The following is a 25,671-nucleotide window of genomic DNA, read 5'->3' on the forward strand; positions in this document are numbered from 1 at the left end:
TTTAAAAATGTTCTTGTATCAGTATTGACTAGAATACAAGGTATTTTGATGAGTGAGTGTCTTTGAAACACCACACTTAAACTTGTTGACTAATGTGATTTTTGTATCTGAGTATTCCATGTTTTGTTAATGTGAGAAGTATAAATTTAATACTGGGTTAATCATATTTTATGCAGTTTGAATGATATTTATTTTCTTGGTAAAATAATTAATGTTGTTCTCTTAAAAAATGAATTGCTTGAAAGTTTTCTCAAATAGTGTAATATCTTTTTTACAGTTTTTTTCTTCTTTAGACAGGGAATCATCTTCTCAGGGAAAGCCACATTTGACTTAAATTATTTGAGGCTTAGGTTTAAAGCTTATGCTATAATATTTATTGAGCAGTTTTAAAAAAAAAAATTTCTAAAAGTTTTAAGGGTAATCTTTTATAATTTTATATTGCACAAAATTTATGTTATACATTTTTATTTTCTTTCAGTGAAACCAAGAAAACAGGAAGTTCAAAACAAGTGAGTATTTATATGTGTTTAAGAAAATTTTTGTATATTTTTGTGGATGTCTGGATTGATCCTGTGGTAGAGTTCTGGATTTTGCGTTTGGGAGCTGGGTTTGAATCCTTGTGATATTTCAAAATATTCCCTGCAGTTTAAGTTGTGGGTGCTTTATAAGATTGAAAGTCAGTCTACGTCGTTTATAAGAGTGAAAGTCAATCCTTCAGCATTGGTGGTGGTTGTAAGGGTGCTGGTGATGGCATGCCTTTCTTTGGTTGATATTCAGCATGAGGTTGGCAACTGATAGCCTAAGTAGCTTTGCCATAATTCAAAATTCAAATGTATACCTGTGAAATCTAAAATTTCTGTTTTCTATAAAATTGTAATGATTTAATATTTAAAAGTGTAGAGAGCTTATGAGATTGTACTTAATCCATAAAACCTTTAGGCTAAGGTATTAAATAATCATAATATTTTAAATTTTATTTTTCATTTTCAGATGCAATTTCATTTTACATAATTTTGGAAATAAAGGCTCTTAAAATTGACAAAAAGTAGTTACCATTACATATATATATGTAAAAGATGTAAAACAAAATAATTTCTTTAGGTTTTATACATACATTTTGAAATAAAAAATCATAAATTAATATATTATTACTACAGAATTTTGTTATAATTTATCAGGTTTGGTAATTAAGCTGCATTTAGGTCTAAAACAATATAACATTTTGAGCTCTATTATTTCATACCTCTCTACTTTGATTCTACCATGAAAAGGAAAGTTTCCTGCATAAGCACCATAGGGGGGACATTCTAACCTTTTGATTGCTTATAAACATGCCATATAGTGAAGTAGGTGTACATAGAAAGCATGTGAGTGTGTCTAAAAATGGAAGAGGTGGTTGGGACACCTTGGTTGATTGAGTAAAGATAATAATATTTTAGAAAATAGATGAAAAGATAGGAGATTTTTATATTTTATATTCTAGCTTGTCAGTGTTGATAACTTGAGTTTCTAATTCATAAGAAACTATAGACTTTTTACTTGGACATCACAAACCTTTACTTTTAAGCAAAGTTACATTCAACATACCATGTGACATAAGAAAATTGATATTTAAGACTTTTGTTTTAATATTTAATTTTAAACTAAGAAATTGTGTATGATATGTATAATTCTAAAATTATAATTATAATCTTTAATTTGGTACCAAACTTATTGACAATTTTGAGGTAGATATTTTGGATATAAATTATGTATGTGATACCATGCACTATAACCTCCACACGTAGTGAAAATATTAATGAAGAAAATATTCATAATCAAGTTTCTGTGTAGTTTAATAGTGTAACTAGTATAGAAAATGGAAAAATTAAATATTTAATATATTATGTATTTAGGTGGATATTGTAGTGAAGTACAGGCATATCATGCATTTTCTATCTCCTTAACTGCTATATAATTTTTTGTATTTTCAATGTGTTTTTGTGTTTATTCTTAATATTGAATATTGATGTGGGTAAACTACTAACTTTCCCTTATCATAGTTGTTCATGGACTTGTCTAAGTCACAGAGAGCATCATGTCTTTTCCTTTATAAAAGATCATTGTAGCATGAACAATGCTTTGAATAGATGAGTGGTCTGTTCTATCAGAACACCATGTGATTATTGGGATATGACCCACCTCTTTTGACATGAGAATGTACCTCAGTCACGTAGATAGTACATGCTCTTGGGAAGAGTGAACTCTATATATAATGTTTTTCTTTATTTACAAATTTGTACTAGTATTTTTTGAGATTCAGACTGAAGACTGAAATATAACTTGCATTTTTTAGACATAATTAAGATTTTAGGAATTGAGACTTAGTAATTTCTAACCATACAGATTTACATAGATGTACTGAGAGTTTGCTGAGATACCTTTATTTAAGAAATATTTCTTGTTAGACATTGGAATTGCGAGTAGCACAACTTTAACCTAGAACTAAAATGTGAAATAATTTGGTTTTGTTTCTGTTGTGATAAAGATTGTGATTGTTTATACCCTGTATCCAGTCTTTTTTATTTGGAGTTTAGACTTGATAGAATCAAAAAAGAAAAAAAAAGGTAGAGAGAACCCAGTCATTGCACTGTAATACAGTATCAGGTGTATTATCATTCTGTTTTTGCTGTTATGCAGTCTATTCTGAGGGAAATTAGGGCAAACTGAGAATACCATAATATGTAGGGTAGGAGACAAGGCGGATTTCTTATAATGTAAGTGCAATACTTCAGGCCAAAACTGAAATAAAACAAATACAAAATAAAATTTTGAGGTATTGATGGTGATTAAAATTAGTATTCCAGGAAATAAAGCCAATGACTTGAAAATTTTAATTGCTTTTAGATACTAGTTCCATCACCTATATTGAGTAGTGAAATTGAAGTTTTTCCTGTTGTCATGAATCTGTTGGATCAACTGAAGTGGATGTCATCAGCCTCTGTGTACTGTGTGCTCAATAACCTTGTGGAAGTTGTGAAATGTACTTCAGATCTTTTGCCAACTGTAAGTTTGTATTTTATATTCCCTCTCAAACAGAACAAAATTTTTATTTGAATTAAATGAACAAAGTGGTCATAACCAAGGTAGGAATGAAAACTGGTTTATGAGTAAGGCTGTAAGTATTTACTCAACTACTTGCCTATGGTGAGTGAAATTTGCAAACTGGCGTGTAATTTGTCATTAAAGGGTATTTAAAATTTTAGTCAAACTTCTTATCATACATCTCTGATGTATAAGTTTCAGATCATTGCCACATATATCTTTCTGTAACATTTTTTTCACAATTTTATACAATTAATAATAAACTAAATTTCATAGCTACCTACATAAGAATTCTAATAGTTAATAAATCTAAGCTTCTAAACTTATTCACATCTAACCTCTAACTAGCTGCTTACTTTCACTCCTTGCTACCAGTCTTTACATCTCTTGAGCAGAAGAAATATCAACACAGGCTATTTATTGCATATTAACAACAAAACAGTCATGTTGGTCTTATAAACCTATAACTGAGTATAAAAAGTAGTAGTAGAATATTCAGAGTATTTTTGTAGATCACTTTTGTTTCAACAATGAGAAAAGTGTATAGAAGAGTATTGTACTTACGAAACACTGAATGTAGACTGTTTAAAATCATCTGTTTTCTGTTATTATACAGTTTTGACATCTTTAAAAATTTTTTTACTTGTGGAAACTAAGTGTTTGGCAACCAAATGATTAATAAATCTTTATAGTCCCATCTAAGATACCAAGAACTTGTAAGACAATTGTTGTTGATAGATGTTGAATTTAATTCCTTTTGAAACGAATATAAAAAAAATCTCTACAGGCTCTGTCTTCAGTAGCAGTAGTAGCTCTTCATTTGAATAATATACTTCCAGAAAGTGTTTATACTCTGTGCAGTATCAATTTTTAAATAACTACCTTATCATATTCTCCATCTGTACTTTTAGTATTTTAATAATACCATGTTACATGCAGGATATTTAGTGTTTTCAAAAATATCCAAATGATTTTCTTTGATGTTTTTCCTCTTATCATTTTACACAGATTGTTTAAATTCCACTTTTCCATTTTTTTTGTGCGCATTGCTCTTGTTTATGATAAACATAAGTTTTTGTCATAAATTTCTTTGGAAAAGGGTTTAATTTAATTATTTTTCATTTCTGCTATAAAAGTAATAAGTTCAGTTTTTCTTAACAGGTTGCTTTAATCTTTCTTTAAATTTATTTTGTAAGCTTATCTCAGCAGTTTAGACTTCAGTTTTTGTACCTATCTTCTCAGCATCACATATTCTATATCTCATATAATGAATTCTATATATACATACCCCTCCAAAAAAGAAATGCAAAAGGCAAAATTTGAGACAAATTGTTAACAAGTTTATTCCGGGTAGTTCTGTATGACATGTGTGAAACTTTGCACATTCACTGCTGAACAACCAAAGTCTGCAAAGACGAAGTCCACGCTCACTAGTTGAAGTTTAACGTCACTCAACATCAATAACGAGTATGCTCCCCATGAGCATCAATAACTGCTTGGCATCTCCTGCCCATGGAAGCGATGAGATGACGAATCACATCCTGTGGAATGGCTGTCCACTCAGCCTGCAAAGCTGCTGCAAGCTGAGGTAGAGTCCGGGGTTGAGGTTGTCGCCATTGCAGACATTGGTCCAACTCGTCCCAAAGATGTTTGATGGATTTAAATCTGGTGATCTGGAGGGCCAGGGAAGAACGTTGATGTTGTGGTGTCTCAAGAAGACAGTGGTGAGTCGGGCTGTGTGAGGAGGGGCGTTGTCATGTTGAAAAACGTTGTTGACGTTCACCATGATGGGTTGCACATGGGGCCTAAGAATCTCATAGACAGTTGCGTACAGTCTGATCGGAAATCTTATGCAGCCCTGTTATGGTTGAGGCAGTAGACGTCGCAGTGGTGGTCCTATCCCGAAGGTGACGTAACCAGATGTAGCGATCTTGTGCGGGCGTGGTTACACGAGGTCTGCCAGATCGTGGACGATCACAAGTTGATCCATGTTGTTGGTGACGATTCCATAGCCTTGTGGTGGTGCTTGGATGGACATTCACAGCTCTGGAAACATCTGATCGAGATTCGCCTGCTTCCAAGCGACCAATGGCGTTGTTGCGTTGTGCTTCAGTCAGTCTTGGCGTAACTGTATTGCGTGTCGGTGGCTTAACACTGAGCTATGGAAACTGAGAACCCGTCACTTTTATAGGGATTTTGCCCATGTTGCACTTGCAGAACATGCAGATCTCTCAAACAAATTTATTGGACACGAATGCATTTTGGCAAAAAACCCGATGTTTTCCTCTGTTTTCAAAGTGCACAATTTTTATTGTCATTTTGGTCTGACAATCAGTGCCTTAACACGTGTAACATTACATACTTTGAGCTTGTAACGTTATTACATATATTTCTTTTTAAAATAAAAAAAATATCCCTTTTGTATTTCTTTTTTTGAAGAGTATATTATGCATATAGGTATTTCTTGATTTATGTGAATTTATTTTATGCATTTTTGGATTAACATGATTAATGGAATAATAACATTTCTCAATTTACGTGCTTGTGAATTTTGATTAACACAATTTTTGAGCAATTTTTGTATTGTAACGGTACAAACAGAAGCATTTACTCACCATATACTTGAAGGTTTAGCTATTGAAGACATTTTATTATCATAACATCTGCAATAATGCAATAAAGGATAGTTGAAATGATTTTACAGTGACAATAACATTATTGTTATCTTTGCATTAACCAGATGGTTGAGGGGTCTATTTGGTCATATAATGAAGTCATTAAAATTAATTTATCATGCTTCACAGTGGAATTGATATTTCCTTAGATATGTTATGTTATTTATGTGAACATATGCAGCACTCCTGCAGAATGTTAGGGCTTGACTATTGGCATTCCCAGTGGAATTGAACGCATCATGTATACTCTATTGGAAGTACTATTTGATTTACGTGACTAATTCCTGGAACATAATTATTCCATAAATCGAGAACTACCTGTATTTACAAAATTTGAAGTCAAAGTACTCCATTTTTGTGCTTTTATATTTCTTATGTTTTTCTTATAGATTTTTAAGACCTGGCTGCCAAAACTTACATGGACCTCTTATGTTCCACTCTTTCATTTGGCTTTCATATTACAGGTAAATCACCTTATTGCAAGAGTCATGTAAGTAATTTTCAGTAATGCAAGATTTGCATACTCTTACAAGTGGGCTATATCAAGAGTGTTCATTGTAGTAAAAGTAGAATACTTTATATTTTTATGTAATTTTTAACTTCTTGTTTACTGAAATATATTTTTCAAGCTTGTATTTTTATAAATTTTATTAAATTGATTTTGCATTATCATTTATATTAGATGTTTACATGTGGTTTATATTAACATATTATTGTCTGTATGTTTGTGTTAATACATTTTGGTTTGCAGTTAGCCTGTCTTATATAGACTTAAAATGTACTATTAAAAATATGTTTGCGTAAATAGTTATTCTAATGTCAACTTCACAAGCAAAATGTAAAAGAGAAAGATGTGTGTGTATTATTAAATCACATAAAGTTATTGTAAATATCATGTTTATTTTTATCTGTAAACAGTATTTGAACCTAAAATTTCTCTTATGCAAACTTTTTTAGACATAAAACAGTTAGGTAATATTTAAAAGTAAACACAACTACTTGGTGAAGCAATTGAAAATTCAAAGAACTTAAATGAATATTTACTTACCAGAAAATACTAAAAAACAGTGATAAATTATACATTTGAATATCAGTTTGTTTTTGTAAACTACGTTGTTTTTTGTCTAAATATTGTGTGAACTTCAATTTAGCTTTTGGATAAACTACATTGTTTTCTGTCTAAAAATTGTGTGAATTTCAATTTAGCCCTTTTTTGATAATCTTGAATGAGTAAAATTATCTCTGACTAGCAAATTAAATCTACTGAGAATCCATCTGGCTGTAAGAAGCTTATTATGGACTTTACATATTATTTTGACTTATTATATTATTGTGGTGTCTCTCTTGAGTGAATGTATTGATGAACCAATTAGTTACAAAAAGCTTAAAGTGGAAGCATTTTGAAAGAGATTTTATTATATGTCATATTATATTATATTAACTATTTAACTGTTTTATCTTATGAAAAAAATCTGTGGTTTAAGGTGCAATTTTAAGTTTTTGATCGAAAGAGGAGATAAACATTTTCAAGATGTTTCATAATTACATAAAATTGGAAACAAATAAGGTTTGTAACCTTTGAAATTAATTTATTGCCATTTAACAATAAAAGTTAAGAACTTTCTCTTTGATTTCTCAATCTAGCAAGAGTTTGGTTCAGACCTCTTCACCAGCCGAGAAGAACAGATGCTCATGGAACAACTAATTTCTTGTGCAAACCATCCGCTATTGACTGTGGCTCATCGGTTATTATTCTTAGACTGGGTTCATGTATTTGTGGAAAACAGAGTATGATTCTGGTCAAATGTACTTTGTGTGTATAAATGTGGTTGTTGTAGTTATTGTTCTTTGCCTAAGTATAAAAATAGTTTTCATATTCATCAGAAATTTCTGGCTAAATAAACATTCTGCCAACTTTAGTTTAAGTACAAACTATTTGTATGTTAAATCCATTTGTTTTTTATATCAAAAGTTCAAGATAAATATTTAAGCATAATGTTTAAGTTAAATTGATATAGCAAAATGTAAATACCTGTTAAATTATTCTGTACTTGGTTGAAGTTCAAATAAATGTGTGCTTTAAAATAAACAATTCTGCATTTATATACTGTATAGATGTTTGTGCATTTGGTAAATGTTTTAGCAGGACAATTTTTAAAAGTAAACAACTTTAAATTTACATAATATATGAATTTTTATTTTATTACATCAAAGGATTGCTGATCTAAATTTTTTTTTCATTTGTCTTATAAACTAACATACCAATTCCTTCCTGTTTAATCCAAAATTTTAAATTAAAACATATTTTCAAAGTGATATTTTCATTGCATGTCTACCTGTGAGATTTGCATGTTATTAGCCTTAAGCTAACTCTGACCTACATTCACATGTTTAATGTGAACTGTATTAGTGTATGTTGATGCCATTTTTAAAAATAGCCATCCATCAGTAGAAGGGCACCATGTATTTTATGTGTGCTAGCTCTCTGTATGCACTTGCATTCTTGATAATTTCATTTTTTTTAATTGGTACTGCAGCGAATGTGTTTTCTAAATTATTATCTGTATTCAAATTGACAAGATTTGCATTTTGTAACAAAACCTTGATTTCTTTATTTTTCTTGGCTTTAGTTTTTATCATAAATTCTCAGGTAACAGTGACTTCAACTTTGTTCTGTGTGGTTGACAATGTTGCAAATACAGGCCCAGTTTCTTTTATGGCTTTGGGTAGCTCATTGACTGTGGAGAACATTACTGCCATTGTATAGGATGTTTGGAAATCCATTATGCACATTGGGTGTTTTAGTCTCATCTACTTCACTGAAATTCCTTCTCTGCTATTTCAGGTTGAACAAGAGAAAGACTAATATGATAACCTGTTCCTTCTGCTTTTATTTGCCTTGGGAACTTCTTTACTGATAAAGGAAAATTCTCAACCTTCCATGTTGTTTTAATTCTGAGGCTTAATTTCTCAAGTATGTTCCTTTTTCTCTCTTTTACTTGTGTCTTATGATTTCTTTCATTGTTTCCTTCATGACTCTAACCCTTGTGATTATTTAATGTTTCCTACCTTGTCTGGCATTCAAGTTCATGTTGCTTCCTTGCTTAAACAGCTTTGCACCTGTACACACATGCCTCATTCTGTTCACATTCTCAATTCTCATGATCTAGTGTACAACCATTCTTGGATTCTCATTCTTTGGGATTTTATATTTTCTTAGAGAGCAGACCCCTTGTTTTCTTTCACTTTCAGGTGTCCAGTTTTTGCATCATTGTTTTCTCACCAAGCTCTTATGCTACCTTACACCTCTGCTTCTCATATAGATAAGTTTATCAAGTTATTACTCATGGTCTTTCTTTGTATCCTCTTTTTCTTCCTCTTTCCATTTCCTTTTCTCCTCCTTCAGACCCAATTTATCTTCATTGTATGAAGGATATGGTATCGTATATTTTATTCAAAAATTCCATCAAGAAGTTGTATAATCTTTTTCCAGGATTTTACTCTCTTCTCTTTGTGATTTCTAATAAGACTGGGGATTGGCATCCAGTAATTTATATATCATCTCTCAACCATTTTATTGTTGTTTTATGATTTAACATAAAAAATTTTCTCCCTATCTGATGATCCTTTTCACTCAGGCTGTGGATGACTAAGAGTAATGTGTCAGATGCTTTTCTCTACATCATGATTCTTCCATCCTTCAGAAATTTTCTATGATTCATTTTTCAGAGTTCCATATTTCAATTCTGTGCTCTTTACTTCAGCCTCTCAGTGTGGAATCTTGTACATGGTGAGGGGATCTTCCAGGGAAGGTTTTGTCCTTTCATTTTACCTCCTCTGGGATCTAAACATCCATCCATGTGTTTGCTGCCTGTGGTGACTCGTGAAGGGGAGGAGAGGATCCAGGTAGTTGATGGGTCCAACCCTAACACACCACTTTGGCCTTGAATTCCTGTAGACAGGCAGCCTTGGGGTGGCCCCCTTGCATCATTTGGCTGGTCCACTTGGGCTAGGATCAACCAAGTACCAGTATTGGATGTTTTCAGCAGGTGTTGTGGACATTATATGATGCTGGTGCTTTGGTATAGTGCTCACGAAACCATGGCATTGCTTTAGTGCTCTTGTTTGGCATTGTAGTGCATCCCCTCATAGGGCTCCATGGTGGGTGGGGTCAGTGGACACTGAAATATTCCATTTATTTTTTATTATGGATCCTCCAACTAAAAATGTAAATAAAATTGTGAAGAAACAGTCCATAGGTAAATGACCACATCTTGAAGATTCTGAGCAACAATCTCCAAACATCTGTAATACCTGTTGTACCTCATTTTCTTATACTACATTCCCTTTCAGACAAACCTTTAGGGCAGGTGTCTCCCTTTTTCATTCAGAAGGGACTAGAGGGACTTGCTGGCTCTCTAAAGTCAGTAAAGAAGCTTCACTGTGGTGACAAATTGGTGGAAACATCCACATCTCAATACAGTGAACTCCTTTTGCATTCAAAGGCGATTGGGGATATACCTATTGAGGTTACACCTCATGCTACTTTGAATTAATCACGAGGAGTTATTATTGAGAGAGAGTTGAAGAACATTGCCTGAGTCAGAGATTCTTGCTGGTTTCTCCACCCAAGGGGTTCCTGCAGTGTGGTGTGTCTCCACTTGCAAGGAAGGAATTATGTTGCCTACCAATGTCCTCATTCTGACATTTACATTACCACATCCACCTACCACCATCAAGGCAGGTTATCTTAATTGTAGGGTGCAGCCATACATTCCAAACCCTCTCAGATGTTTCCAGTGTCAGCTGATTAGTCACTCAAAGATGTCATGTCGTGGTTCTTTGACTTGTGCTTGTTGCGGTAGCAAGGACCACAATGCTTATTAATGGAAATGGACCCTTATTGCATCAATTACAATGGTTCTCACCCATCCTACTTTCGTTCTTGCCCTAAATGGCTGGAAGGTGCAGCATTTGAAGACGATTCAAAACATTATTTACCCTGAGGCTTGAAAGTTACTGTCCACCACATCATCTCAGATGTATGCTGCTGCATTTCATTCCACTACTAAAGTGGGAGTGCAGACATATCTCTCTGTTCCTCCAAAATAATCGTTCTCAAACCAAATGAAAAGTCTTTTGACTTTCATGGTTAAAGATGTTGATGAATTAACTTCAACACCCATCTTTGTCCCTAACATACATTCCAGGAAATCCCAAGATCTGCTACAAGAACTTGGAGTTCCTCAGGGCTGTGTTTTGAGTGTCACACTTTTCAGTATAAAGATTAATGCCATCACTGAACAACTCCCTCTTACTGTTGCAAATGGGCTCTATGTTGAAAACTTTCACATCTCACATCAGTTGTCAAACATGAGACATATTGAGCAACAGCTCCAGACTGCTCTCAGTCATTTACTGCTTTGTGCCATAAAATACTAAATTAACCAACCAACTAGTCTTTTACTGAAGTGGACCACAGCAAACGGCTTTAACTTCTCTCTTTTTAAAACCATTTGCATGCACATTTGTCGCCAATGGGGTATTCACCCTGAACCTGAACTTCATATCAGTGAAGTTGTGATGCCTGTGGTTCTGGAGACAAAGTTCTTGGGGCTTATCTTTGACTGTAAGCTGATCTTTATACCACACATCAAGCAGCTATGGGTCAAATGTACAAGAGTGCTGAACATCCTCTGTGTCCTCTCTTTCACAACTTGGGGAGCAGATCAGTGTTCTGTGCTAAAGATATATCATGCTCTTATATCATCTGTTCTGTCCTGAGACACCCTATTCTTTCAGGAATTTCTCTCACTCAACCTTTACTGGATGTTTTCTGTCAACTTTTCTATTTGATATAATCTTCACATTTTTTTGCAAAAGATTTGTCATCTGACTCACTCTTTTGCTTCTCACCTTTACTTGCCATTAGATATAATGTTCCAAGCAGATGTGTGGGTGACTCCCCATAAGTTTATCACTTGTTGTCATTTTCATCTTGCTGTTTTGTCACCCACAGGAGTTTTATTTCCCCCAGTCACCACTCTTCAATCAACTCATTGTTTTTGAGATGGGTATGTTTTTTTCCTTTCAAATCTCTCTCTCTCTCTTTTTTTTTTAAATCATGGTCCTACTAGGTGATTGGTTTTGCCTTGATATGCTTATCTTTCACTCAGAGATAGAAGGTTCTATAAGACTGCTTGAAGTATCCTTAACTGTCCTATCTAGATTGTACCATTTTCATGGGCTCTAATGGGAAAGTGACTGCTCACATTTTAGCTCATACTTGCCAACTTTGTAAAAATATGGTGTTGCAGTCACCCATTGTGCTATCTCCAGTGAAAGACTTCTAACTTGTGGTGTAATGGAGATCTGAGCACATTTGGGTTTCCAGAACATGAATTCTTTGCTCTTTTTTCGGGTAGTTACTGGTGTGGTGTACAATGAGGAATTCTCTCAGGTCACGTTTAGTGCAATACAATGAGAAGTAAAGCAGTGATGACACATTTGGTATAGTAGAGGTCACCCTTCAAATGGTTACTGTATTCTTCTGCATCCTGTCTGACCAATAGAGTTGAGATGAGTATGCATTGTACTGTTTGATCATTCTCTGACTTTGCTACACATATTGGCTCACTGACTGCTTGTCTGTAGGTACATGGTTAGCTGTGATTTAATTTATCCTATCCATCTGTTTCTTGGGATTATTTTGCCTCTCCACTTTCTATTTCCAAACAGATAGTATAACCTTGTCAAGAAATGATGTAGACTACCATTGGTGTGCCCCTATGGAGCTCCTGCCATTGAGTATCACACTGTATGGGATTCCCTTTGTGTACTTTCTGAAGGGAGCACATCTGTATAAGTTTTTGCATTAGCTCTCCACCACTTCAGTGTAGGAATCTAGCATTTTTGTCTGTAAAGGTAAGTTATTATCTTGGAAAGATGTTGCTGTTGTGGTTGATTAGTCTCTCAGTGGTAGGGCAAATATGATTTTAAGTTTTATCACAGAAATATTGAATACAAGTTTAAAGATATTAAAATTTTATTGTATATTAGTCACTGGTTAGGCCAGTTTGGGAATATTGAGTTCAGTTTTGAACTTCATACTTTAGGAATTCCATTGAATTGGTAGAAAGATTCAGAGGAGGGTTACTAGAATAATATTTGTAATGGAAAGGTTGTAGTAAAAGAGAAGTTATAATTTCTGAAATCATTGTTTTCATGAGCAAAGAAGAGTTAGAGGGGATCTGATTGAGGTGTTTATGATTGTTGAGGGAATTTATAGCATTCATGCATCATCTTTTTTTGTACATAATGGTGAAAATAGTAGGAGTAGAGGATACAAATATAAATTTTGGCAAGCTGGAAGCCTACTTCAGCTAAGACTTTTATTTTTCTAACTGGGTGGTTGGGGATTGGATGTTGTGGAAGAAGTAAATTTAAGTAAGTTTCAGACAAGGCTTTATAAGTCTATGAATGGTATGGACTGGGTTTAAGAAGTTTTTTCTATAGTTTAGTTTAGCGAATTGGATAGCTTAGAAACTTAGTTAACCAGTATGTCCACTGCTGTCCCTCAGTATTAACATTTTTCTAATTTGGAAATGTATTTTTGATAAATTCTCTCCTCCATGCACATTCCTACTCACCTTACTTACTTCATGTGCATCTGTTTGTTTTCCTTGCCTTATTAACATGTGAAGTTATCTCAAGTGCTTAGAGGAGAATTACTGTGCATTGAGAATGTGCTGCCCTGCTCTTGATGGAGGACTATTGTTGCATGATGTCATTATCATTCCTGAGCTCAGCAGGAATTAGCTCAAGACTAGTGACATACAAATCTCATTGGTAAACACAGGAAAGAAGTAACATTTATGTTTGAAGTAGTGAACATCTGTTAGAAATAAGTTTTCAGAATAACAAAATGTTAACTTTCTTCATTCAGGGCCAGTTTTCCCCATGGAAAAACATTTCACCTGGGTTAATAGATGTGTTCTTTCCCTCACCATTTGATGGACCAGATGTTCAAGGGAAAAAACTTTGGATTCTTGCTTCTTCAGAAGAGTATAGAACAGGTAAATGTATTTATTTTCTGCATAGCTTTGGTATAACTAGTTTATTTTAATAATATCTGTAAGGATACATTAAAATGTTTCATTCAGTGAAATGAATACAAAAATAGAAAAAATAGTTTTATAAATCTTAGTGGCTGAATGTGTAAAATTTAAATAAATGAATGATTGAAATTAAAAATTAAAGATGGCTGAAATAATAATAATAAAATAGATATGAGTGACTGAAGGGTTAGAAGGAAAAAAATGAAATTTCCAGTAAAAGAAAGAAACTTGTGTAGACATGTACATTATTCCAACTCAGTAGTAATGTAGCAAATAATGACTTAAGCTTTACAAATTAATTTACAACTAAAAAAACAGAAATTAATTAGTAAAACTAGTGAGTAGCTTTCCAGTGTCAAGAATGCCTCAAGATAACCTAGAGGGCATTGCAACATGTGGTGTTTGTAAGTGGAAACTATTGATGGATTTGATAAGCATATTTTAACTCTACATGCATGAAGTCAATGCACTGTGCCAAACCTGTTTTTGAAATTTTGTTTAATATAGTTCAGAATTTATTATATGTGTCTTCACAAAGTTTGGCAAGCTTTTAGTAAAGTGAAAATTCTGTTGTGCACAAAGAGTCAGATTCTTGTTTGATAAAGTATTTTTATTAAAGATTTGTCTGTGAATGTATGAAGTTGGTCTGGCTTTTTTCATCTTACACTTTTTATATTTCATTTAAATAACCTTTATAATCTCCAAAATTAATATAAAAGTTTTTTTTTTTCCTTAAACTTTATTTTATTTCATAACTGTACTGAAACTGTCTCTAGCAAAAATTGAAAAATACCAAATTAAACCAAGCGTTTTTTTTGTTTTTTTTGCAGAATGACTGTTAATTGTAACTGACAGTTACAATTATTTTTCAAAACAGCTTTAGGATACTTTTATTTTAGTACTTCTTTACATATGTTTGTCCTCCAGTGGCACAGTGGTATGTCTGCAGACTCACACCACTAAAAACCAGGTTTCGATACCTGTGGTTGGCAGAGCACAGATAACCCATGGTATAGCTTTGTCCTTAATTCTAAACAAACAAAGAAATACACATGCTTTAATGTAATTTTATTTTTGTAATGCTCTGAACCATGTCTAACTATTAAACTAATGTAACAAAACACAAATTACCTGGTTAAAACATAGCTTAACTTATAGTAAAGTATTGTATTATATAATGCACAAGGAGCTGGTCTCCACACCTCACGAAGTAATTTAGATAAAAAAAATTATTTTAAATAAACAAAACAATTTTTTGTTTAAATTTCTTTGCATTTCAGTTTTTTTCTCTAGTCTTGTAATGTTCTAATTTTTACATTTTAGTTACTTTTATAACAATAAATAAGAAATTGTAGAAAGAGAAAAATTTAGTTCTTATATGTGGGTTTTGTACCATGTAGTCAGTCTTGGTAAAGGTTAATCCTAATTCTTGATAGGATTGTTGTTTTATTAGTTTACTGAATTTTTATTTATTTCAAATATTTATTTTAGAACACAACAACAAGAATAAAGAATACAATGGCTTATAACTATTATAATTTAACTGGACTTTTAATTTAGTTGGTCAAAATGACTTAAGACTAAAACTGTGGACTGAATAATTTAAAATCTCTCATTAAAATGAGTTAGGCTTATAAGGAATTCAGTAATATATTTTCTTTCTGTTGGGGATCAATAACCCAATAACAAAGTGAGAGAGAAGTATTGAAATTGTTTGAAAGACAGGATGTAATAGGATGACGTATCAAATGAGTTTGACACTCTGATTCATATCTCAGTGAAACAAAAGGATTGGAGGTTAAACTTTATGTCTTAACAACCAATATTTGTATAGTAATTGTGTAATTTGAATTAAAACTTAGAAGTTCAATAGGTATGGAAAGAATATCTAAAATTGGCTTGCAGGGGGAAGAAGTGTCACATGAAACATGTTTAAGAAACAAGCTAAAAACCTGGCAATGTTTCTGTAGAATTGTTTTGATAATCGTTTCATTCCTGATAATTTTAATGTGTTATATTATGACTCTTTGAAAGACATAGAGTAATAATATTTAAGATTAATGAGTATGGTACTTATGAGTTCTGTGATGGCAAACTATTCAGATGGTAGAAAACGTGCTTTTTTTATTGTGCATGTGTGTATATATATAAATTACAGATTTTGCTAATTGGTGATTTGAATCAGCACTATTAAACAAAAAATAATTTTTAATAATTTAATGCATTTCTATTTCTGGTTAGTTATCTATAGTCATAATGGATTAAAGCTTGTGGTAATGGCACTTTAAAACATTTGGGATATTCCATCAAGTAAAACCCAAAATGCTGAAGTTAAGTTGACCAACATGGAAAATCAAAACAAGGGTGTGAGGGTGAGTGTTTAAACCAACAGCATCTTACCTTCTACAGCTTTTCCTTGTCTGCAACTGGATGTGGGAAGGTACTTAAGTTTTAAAAGTAGAAATAGAGCCATCCAAAATTTTAACAGTATAGATCTCTCAACCACCACCCATATAAAGATCTTAAAAAATAAAAATGAAAGAAAGAAAACTTGTTTACAAATTGTCAATGTTATTTATCTTTTAACTTGTAGTATACATGCGATCTTAAATATGTAGGGCAACTTTCTAATTTTTACAACGTAGGATTATCCTAGGTAGATGGCAAAGTAAAAAGGATATCCTCCTAAGATAGAAATAGATCTTCTGAAACATACTTACCATCTGCTGACAATATAGCTATTTGTCGACAACACTCTATTGTAGCAAAGCGTTAGCCAAAGTTTTCTTCGACAACACATGACGCTTAGTTCCGTTATTGATTGAGAGTTTCCAATTGACTTGTAGATTTCAGTATAATTATAGTAAAAAAATAAACTAACTAAATTAGAAGTGATATTTGCAGGTATGAATTCTAAATTACTATTGTTGACGAGGCAGATATTCTAATCTCCCAAATTTTTTCATTGTTATCTTGTGTTTCTCTTTGGTGGAAGGGGAGTTACTTTGTTTGGAGTTGTCCATATTTTTATCTGCTGAGAGATTTTGAAGTTGTCTTATTTTGTTGATCCTGGGAAGAATTTACTTTCTGTTTTTCCAACATTTTTCTTGACTATGTTGGCTTCTCATGAGTCCAGTGTGGATCCTACTCCTTTCTTCTATTCATCATTTGAATTTGTGATATTGTGGGGCTCTTCCTTATCTAATTTGTGGGAGGGGAACTATTTAATTTCTCCTCCTTCCTGGTTTTTGTGGTTTAGGCTAACTGATTCACTGTTTTATGATGTGACAGGATAGATTGATTTTGTATCCTCCTTGTCTGTTTGCTTGCCTTAGTTTTCTGCCTTCTGGTGGAAGTATATACTTTTTTGACTGCTGAAATGTTGATGTCATAAGTAGAAGTTGTTAGCATGTTTTTAGGACTTTTTCTCTCCTTTTAGACCTTATTATGTTCTCATAGTACCTTTCTTTATAAGTCTATGGTAACTAGAGAAGGGTATACATTGGTCTTTGCTATTTTTTTGCTATCTGTGTTTCAATTCTACAGTTTATTGTAATTTGATAATTAGTTTTAACATGTCAGGCCTGGAAGTGTTATGTAGCCCATTTTACCTCATTTTGTGGTGATTATCTCAACTGTATGTTCCTTGGAATCCTTAAGTTACCTTTGATTTCTCCATTTCTTTAGAGGTGAATTCCCAAATATATCTTTTGCATGTTTGGTCTTTACAGGTGAGGTATATTCTGATTTACATTTTTTGTACAATATTTTCCAGGGTCCCTTTCATTTAATCTCACTGGATCCTGCTTTGTAGTGAGTTTTACCTTGATAAGTGTGCTTTTCTCAATGTAATTCCACACTAGCAGTGTATTTGATTATTCTTACCCCTGGCCTAGCATGGCAAGGTGGTTGAGGCACCCAACTCATAATCTGACGGTCACTGGTTCGAATCTTCATCACACCAAACATGCTTGCTCTTTCAGTCATGAGGGCATTATAATGTGACAGTCAATCCCACTATTCACTGGTAAAAGAGTAGTCCAAGAGTTGGCAGTGGGTGGTGATGACTAGCTGCCTTCCCTCTAGTCTTACACTGCTAAATTAGGGATGGCTAGTGCAGATAGCCTTCGTGTAGCTTTGTGCAAAATTCCAGAAAATGAAACCAATTCCTACCCCTGGTTTTCAATAGGCTCTGTAGAAATGAATTGTTCCAGAAGACCATCTAGGTGCTTCTTTACAGATGGTATTATTATATTATCATGGACTGCTAGACTACTACAAGTAATGCTAAAGAGAATTCTACCTGTCTCTGCTGATTATTGGATTGAACAAATAGGGGTTGGCTTTCTTTTAATAATTTAGGGAACTTTGTTCTTATATTGCATTGTTTTTCAAGACTCCACAATGCACCTTACCTCCCTCCCTTCCACAGATTTTACTAGTGGAGCTAGGGTGTCCTTACCACAACCAGTTTCTAGTCACTGGGGTGGTGGATGTTAGTAGGAGTTGCACCAGTCTCCATTGGAGCCTACTTGTAATTCTTATTCCAATTTGACAATACACTACTTGGCTCTTCTGTTTGATTAATATTGGTTTCATATATTGTTCATATAGGGAGATCCACTATCTCCTTATAATTCCAAATGTGGAATAGTCCCATCCTAGGCCCTTGGATGAGTGCAGGTTGCATGTTCTCTACATAATTTTAGAGGCAAGAAGAATACCCCTTGTCCACTTGTTTAGGAATTTAGAATGAGTGTTCATAATTCTTGACTGGATGGGATCTGTTCCTTTGGTTGAGTACATTGTTCGTGATCTCATCATTCCAAGCATGGGGTGTTGACTTTTAGACTTCTTCAGGTGAAGGAGAAAGTTTGTCCACTTCAATGTTGCTTCCTTCTTGTGATTCCAGTGGTGCTGAAATGTATTCCTGTGGCTACAGGATAGAATCCAATCAAAAGTATATATACTTGCGACATTGCAGTTCAATAGCCTTAGTCACCAACATGGGATATGAGGATCATGACCCTTTAAGTTCCAACCATGAGTTGTGCTGCTTTGGCTATCTGGTTGTGGCTGGACTAGAATAATTATTCATGTACTATTCAACTATTGATACAGGAACTTTGTTCTGGGTGAAGAGCATACCTGTTTTAGATGTATTGTGGGCTCTTCTATTTGAGTACCACTTTTATTTTTGTACGCCACTGTCCTATGCAGATGCTTTCTGTCTTTATGGATTATGTCTACACCAGCCCCTCCACCTTCTCAGTGTGAGATTCTAGCTATATTGTTAAGAGATGATAAGTATGTTTTTGGAAGTTAACATTTTCCTAGACTGAAAAGGTATTTCCAGAGATACTTACCTTTGCTGACATCTTCTTGCTCTGCCTTCTCACTAGGAGTTGGTTTAAGTATTAAAAAAGTAATTATATTATCTAAGTGAGGTGTTTATGTATAGTACCAGAACAGGGGCTCATTGACAAGGATGGTGAAATTTGCAAATTAGATATTGCCAAGGGCATTTAAATGGTGCAAAAAAAAATGAAGCATATGAGACCAGTGCTTAGATAGGCAAAAACCAATGTTGAAGAAAAGCTATGTTGTCAACAGAAGTAAGTATTATTGGAAGATCTATTTCTATTGTAGCAAGAAAACCGTTTTCTACTTTTATGATCTATGTAGGATAATCCTAAGGTGTAAAGGATTAGAAGTGTGAGTATGCCCTATCTATTTTATACCATATATGCTACAAGTTTAGAAAAATATTAACTTTTGAACTTATTAAACCCAAAAATGTTAACTTTTGAGCTCATTAAACCCTTACCTTACTGCTCTGAACCTAACATGAAGAGATAGAATATGATGCTCAAACACTTTAAAGATGCTGATAAGTCTACTAGGAGGATATTCTGAGTTTTTAATTGGTTATTCACACATCATAGACAGAAGTAGATGTATATAAGCAAGTTTTTCCAAAAATAGAAAGATGTGAGTAGGACCAGTGTTTGATTCAAGGCATGAGTAATATCTCAGGAAATAGAGGAGATAGCAGGTTTTTATTTTATATTCTAGCTTGTTAGTATCAGTAATTTGAGTTTCTAATTTATAAAAAACTACAGACTTTGTATTTGCACATTGCAAACATCCAATTTGAAAAATGCTGCATTCAGCAAACCATATGACTCACAAAACCAATATTTAGGGTTTTTGTTTTACTTTGAAATTATGAAATTAACTAAAGGGTAATACTAAAATTTGAATTATAATATTGAATTTGAGACTAAACTTATTGACATACACTCATAAAATAGTAGTGCAACAGAATTTTGAATACAAGTTAAGAAACATGATGATGTGACCTTTGACTCATGACCTACATCAGTAGGGTTAATTGAAAACTATCTAATAAAGACTGCCCATTGTTTATCATTATTTCTAAGCTTTTATTGTTGAAAACAGCTCTGATAATAAAATTACTCTCATATTTAATTGAATGAAAAGACACTATTAACATAAAATATCCTGAAGTTTTAAAGCTCATTAGTGTTTTCTTTATTTATTCTTTGTATTTCAGTGAATGCCATTGAAGACAAACTTTATTTACATAATTATGTAAATTTAAATTCAGTGATGTTATTTTTTTGTAGATGGACAATTTCAATTGTTGGTGGCTCACTTAGAGGGGATAAAGAAGCTTGTACTTTCTGGTGATGGCTATCGTCCAGTAAACAGCTTTTTCAGGACTCTCTTTTTTTTCTATTCAAAGCATGGAAGCCCATTTCTAGAAATTGAGATTCAGAAGTAAGAATTATAAAACTATTTATTTCCAATTTATTTTTAAATTAATTTATTTTAAATTTTGAATTGTATAAATAAAATATATGAATATTGAATAAATTTATGGCTACAAAATATTCCATATTTACAGGTTGTTGTTGACAGTAATGTTTGCAGTACCAGAGCTCTCTTTTCGTGTTGTAGATTTCATTGAGTGCTTGCAAGAACAGATACCTCACAGGTAGCATATTTGTTTCTTATTACAGTGAACAGAAAATTTTCTTCTTTTTTTTTAACAATAATCAGTTGTATTGGTACATAAATATTACAAACAGATATTTAGGAAATACACTTTAGATCATAATTGTGGAACAACAAGTTTATATTGAAACAAATTTCAACAGTTTGATGTCTTTAGTTCAACTTTTGTTGTGAAGAGTACTCATGAATCTGTTGAAATCTATTGTTCCATAATAGTGAATCTGAACTCAGTTTTAGATTATGTGGTATTCTGTGTTTACCAACTATGTTTAGAAAATGTCTGAGCTGCACATTTATGTCAGGTCATTGTCTTTTACATGTATATAGTTTTTAAGTCCTTCCATGGGACAATGGTAAGTCTACAGATTTATAAAGCTAAAATCAGGGGTTTGATTTCCTTTGGTAAACAGCAGATAGCTTGATGTGGCTTTCATACAAAACAAACACATATACACAGATTTGAAAAGTTCATTAAAATAAATTATAGAGTTGATCATTAACATATTTTATATCTGATCTCCTTGTCATATTTTATGTGGATAGTTTAGACTTATTTATTTTGCCACATTGTTTAATGTTTATTATGTGATTTCAACATATCTCCAACTTAAACAGCCACCAATTTTTCTTTTACCAATTACTTATTTTGCTGATTTGTAAAATTGACGATTTTGACAGCTCTCTTCCTGAAACACTGGTGAGTGCCATAGTGCATTTTGTTTATGATCTACCAGTAAGCAGTGTTCTTCTTCATCTTCACTGTTATTTAGAGCTTCTCAGAAAAGCATCCACATTACCAGCAATATTTTGTTTCCCTAAGGTAATAATTGTGTTTGTTTGCCTCTGAAAAAATGTAGATTATAGAATATATTCTGAAGTAAACTTTATATATGGTTTTATCAATTAAATATTGATGCAATAATATTTTTATTACATTCTTTAAATAATAATAGTACCTCTTACTGAAAATCCAGGTTCAAGGTGTTTTTTTGTTGAAATAGGTAGTCTTATGTGTATAATGGCTTCTAGGTTTATTTTTGTTTGTTTAAACCAAAATATAAGCAACATTGGCTGAATAATGTTAAATACTTGAACTTTTTCTGGACAACATTACAAACACTATAATGAGCTGTGAACTGTTATCAGTATAAAAGTTTGTAGTACATATTTATTTATTTTTTCTTAAATGTTGTAATACAGCTAGGATACTTTTGGTTTTCATTTTAAGAGGATACTTAAGTTTCTGATGGAAGTTATCAAGACTTTAAGCTCAGAAGATAAAATGAACTGGTTGCTAGGTAACAGATTGCTGGATGTATGCCAGAGCATCATACAACACCACAATCTCAGTCTTTTATACAAAGGTAAGAATAAAATTAGTTCTCATTTTTATTGTTTTGCTCTAAACTTAATCTTTACTTTGTTTAAAATCTCGATGTTTCATATACAGGTATGTATGGATTCATATTTTATTATTTTGCCCATAGTCATCAGTGCTTGTGTAGTTTCTAATATCAAATTTTTATAAGAAGGCATGTGTATGTTAATATGTTACCGTTGCTCAACACCGACAACAAATTTCTCTGAAGTGTATTGGCTTAAAAGTTTTAGAAGCAGGTAAATGTACATCTAATTCATATTACTCTAGTTGGTATTCTGTTCTAACAACTCATTTCTTGGAAGTGTGATATTTTGCTGGTGTTTATAGACAGTACATGTATCTTTCACCTTAAATCATAAACAATTTAGGTGATGAACTTTTTTGTGAGGGCACATGTTTTGAAAACGCAATTTATATAACACCAAAAATTGTATTAAAACTATTTCCATATATTATTTAAGCTGGTTTGTGTTAACCTTATCTATTTGAAAAGGAGAAAGATTATCATACAACTATGTTTACCTTCTGTCAGTTTAGCATCCTAGCATTGTTCCATATATACTTTCTGATGCAAAATAATCAGCTCCATAAAATCTGCAATATTATTGTTAAAAGAAATAATTTATATAGGTTTGTTTACTTAATGAACTAAATGTTATAGTATAGAATGCCAGTTTTGCAACTACAATATTTGAAGAAATTCAAATTTCTAATCATCATAGAAATTGGAGAATTACTCTACCTCATCATGATGACTTTCAACGAAGTTGACATTAAAAATCGAACCAAGATGTATTATGCTGCTGTTACTTCTTTAGCTTCCACAAAGGTAGTGCCTTTGTTGTTAATGCCATATTTTTTTTAATAGATTGCAACTCATTAAAGCATCAGATCAGATTTGTTTGAGATAGTGGATAAATGTAAAGGTAATTTGACTGTGTGCATGTTTCAACACTTAAGTTTTATGCTATGATATGTAAAGTACCTTTGAATGTTAAGATCAAGAATGTCTCTTATGTGTTTTTTACTCCTGTTTTGATTCACAAAACCCAATTATTGGTAATAGGAAATAGTAGGCATAACCCTTCACATTATTGTTCTCATTACTGATTAACTAGAACCATTCTTTGTAAATGCTTAATGTAGAAATGAACTGGTAGAGATATTCTTTTCTATTACATGCATTTTTGTATGGTTAATAAAACATAATGAAAAAGTCTCTGTCGGAGATAAGATTTTACAAGTGTAAAAGTTATAACCAATCAAAAATATTTCTTATATGAAAATGAGGAAAGGTAAAAAATCATAAATGAATAACTTTACCCCATTAAATCTTGTGAAGTTCTTCAGACTGAAAAGAATGATTAATGAACATGTTCAAAAGCTTTTATAATACAGATTAAAATATTATGCACTAGGTGAAAGTCAGCTAAGGTGCTTTATTTTCATTGTTCTAAAATAATAATACAATTTGTATAATGCTTTTAAATCTAAACATTTTTTTTTTGCTATGGATAAAGAATACTTTCATTTAGTAATGCATTGTGATATGTGTTTTCTAACCTGTGTGTTAATGTTTGTGGCAGTTTTAATTATGCTGATCTGTTAGTATTGCAGTAGTTTCCAATGCTCATGGTATTTGTGTGTCACCCATTTATCTGATTTTAAACCACAATTTTTTGAAAAATTAAAGAAACATTAACACAGCATAGGCTTTAGTTTAACTTTCTGTAGATCATACATGTTTCATCAGTTTATTCTATTTTTTCTCATCACTGGGCAAACAGGTTAATTATATTTTATTGGGATGTGTATCAAATGTAATTAATGTTTGGTTGCTAACAATATTGCACTTAAATGAATATTTAGTCTTTCCACAGTTATGTATTTCTTTAGGTTAAACAGATATTTCAAAACTCAAGCCACTCACAAGTAGTCACTCAAGCACTTAGTAGTATTGTAGATGGTGAGTATTGTTTATCCTAATGATCTTTATGTTATTGCTAACATAGTGATGAACTTAAACACTATTGATCATTTTTACCTTATTTTTTACAAGTAAAAAAAAGAATTTATTTTAGCTGTTATAATGTTTTTTTATCTGTCATTATTATTATGAATTGTTAGGCTACTACATTCATAAAATTGTTTAACTGTATTACTGAAGAAAACTGAGTCAGAATAGTAATTTTACAGTACCATATGTTGAAGTTTATGAGACATCAGGTAGACTTCAGTGTTTGAATACATTTCATTATATTAAAATGGTTGAAAGATCTTGCTTATTTAGTATATACATTGGGAAATGTTTGAGTCAAATCTGAGAGAATGTTTTTTTAAAATTGTTAAAGTTGGTTTTTCTTCAACAATTGGTTAGGGAATCTACTATTTTAGATTTACTGGCTGATAGAGTGTAACATGGAAAATGCCTTGGTGAAAGTGATCTTTTCTGAATTGGATTGGAAGTTTTGCTGTCTGTGGTTCCAGACTTCAAAAAAGTACATTTTGAAGAGATGTAACAACTGAATTAGTTGGAAATACTGTTCAAATATAGAAAAAAAAGAAGTTCATAGGTTATTCAGATAGGCATGTTTCTTATAGACAAAAAGGGTGGCTGCAAGTTAAAAAACCAGATGGGTTCACAAAAGAGTTTAACTTAACCTATGTCAATCAACTACAAAGATAACAGCACTCTTGTCATATTTCATTTAAAAAATAAAACTAATAGATGAATTTGTTTAAAATTTGACAAGAACTATCCTAAATGTATGTAATTTACAAAAAAAAACTTTAGATTTGATGTTTTGTACTCTTTTTGATAAACATTTGTCATTTAATGTAATATTTGCATATAGACTCTGAATTGTTCACATGTAAGGTGATTTTGCATCTTAAGCATAAAAATACTACTTATTATACTACAGCTTTGACATTTCATTTTCATAATCTCTAGAAATACCTAAATAAACAGCAGAAGAGTTTTTAATGGAAATGTTTATATTTTATTTTCTGTTTTTCTCTACCATATTACTAACTCTAGTTATTATGACCAACATACAGTACAATGAAATGCTTAAAGATGTCTGTACCTTTTATTTCTTTGTTGAATAAACTTAAATATATTCTTGGAGTCATATGCATGATTTCATGTTTTTATCTTTTCACTTTTATTTTAGACATTTCAATTTCATTTTCTATAGTTTTATCTCTATTTCTGTTAACACACATTTTTATAGTGGGTAACTTTCTTGGCTGTTGTTGAGCAAGGCAAAGATTTTAATATATTTTAAAAAAATCATTAAACTTTTCAAGTATGAATTGTAAAACACAAATAATACATAATTAATCCTTCTGAGATGGGTCTGACAGGTCT

At 32.2% G+C, this 25,671-nt stretch overlaps 1 protein-coding gene across 3 annotated transcripts in view; it reads left to right on the top strand.

Annotated features, from left to right (window-relative positions):
• The window catches only part of LOC143236948 (AP-5 complex subunit beta-1-like), an 82,560-nt gene that overhangs the window by 13,237 nt on the left and 43,652 nt on the right, over positions 1–25,671 (top strand). For 2 of the 3 annotated variants that reach the window (XM_076475664.1, XM_076475663.1), the window contains exons 6-16: positions 479–509; positions 2,887–3,045; positions 6,149–6,223; positions 7,404–7,547; positions 13,705–13,834; positions 20,527–20,680; positions 20,808–20,897; positions 21,596–21,737; positions 22,146–22,281; positions 23,021–23,127; positions 24,195–24,264. In XM_076475664.1, the coding sequence (XP_076331779.1) occupies positions 479–509; positions 2,887–3,045; positions 6,149–6,223; positions 7,404–7,547; positions 13,705–13,834; positions 20,527–20,680; positions 20,808–20,897; positions 21,596–21,737; positions 22,146–22,281; positions 23,021–23,127; positions 24,195–24,264 (1,238 nt within the window). The remainder of the gene's footprint in view (positions 1–478; positions 510–2,886; positions 3,046–6,148; positions 6,224–7,403; positions 7,548–13,704; positions 13,835–20,526; positions 20,681–20,807; positions 20,898–21,595; positions 21,738–22,145; positions 22,282–23,020; positions 23,128–24,194; positions 24,265–25,671) is intronic. The other variant, XM_076475665.1, reaches the window with a different exon arrangement.

The sequence above is a fragment of the Tachypleus tridentatus genome, chromosome 13 (assembly GCF_004210375.1).
Source record: "Tachypleus tridentatus isolate NWPU-2018 chromosome 13, ASM421037v1, whole genome shotgun sequence".
NCBI classification, from domain to species: Eukaryota; Metazoa; Arthropoda; class Merostomata; order Xiphosura; family Limulidae; genus Tachypleus; species Tachypleus tridentatus.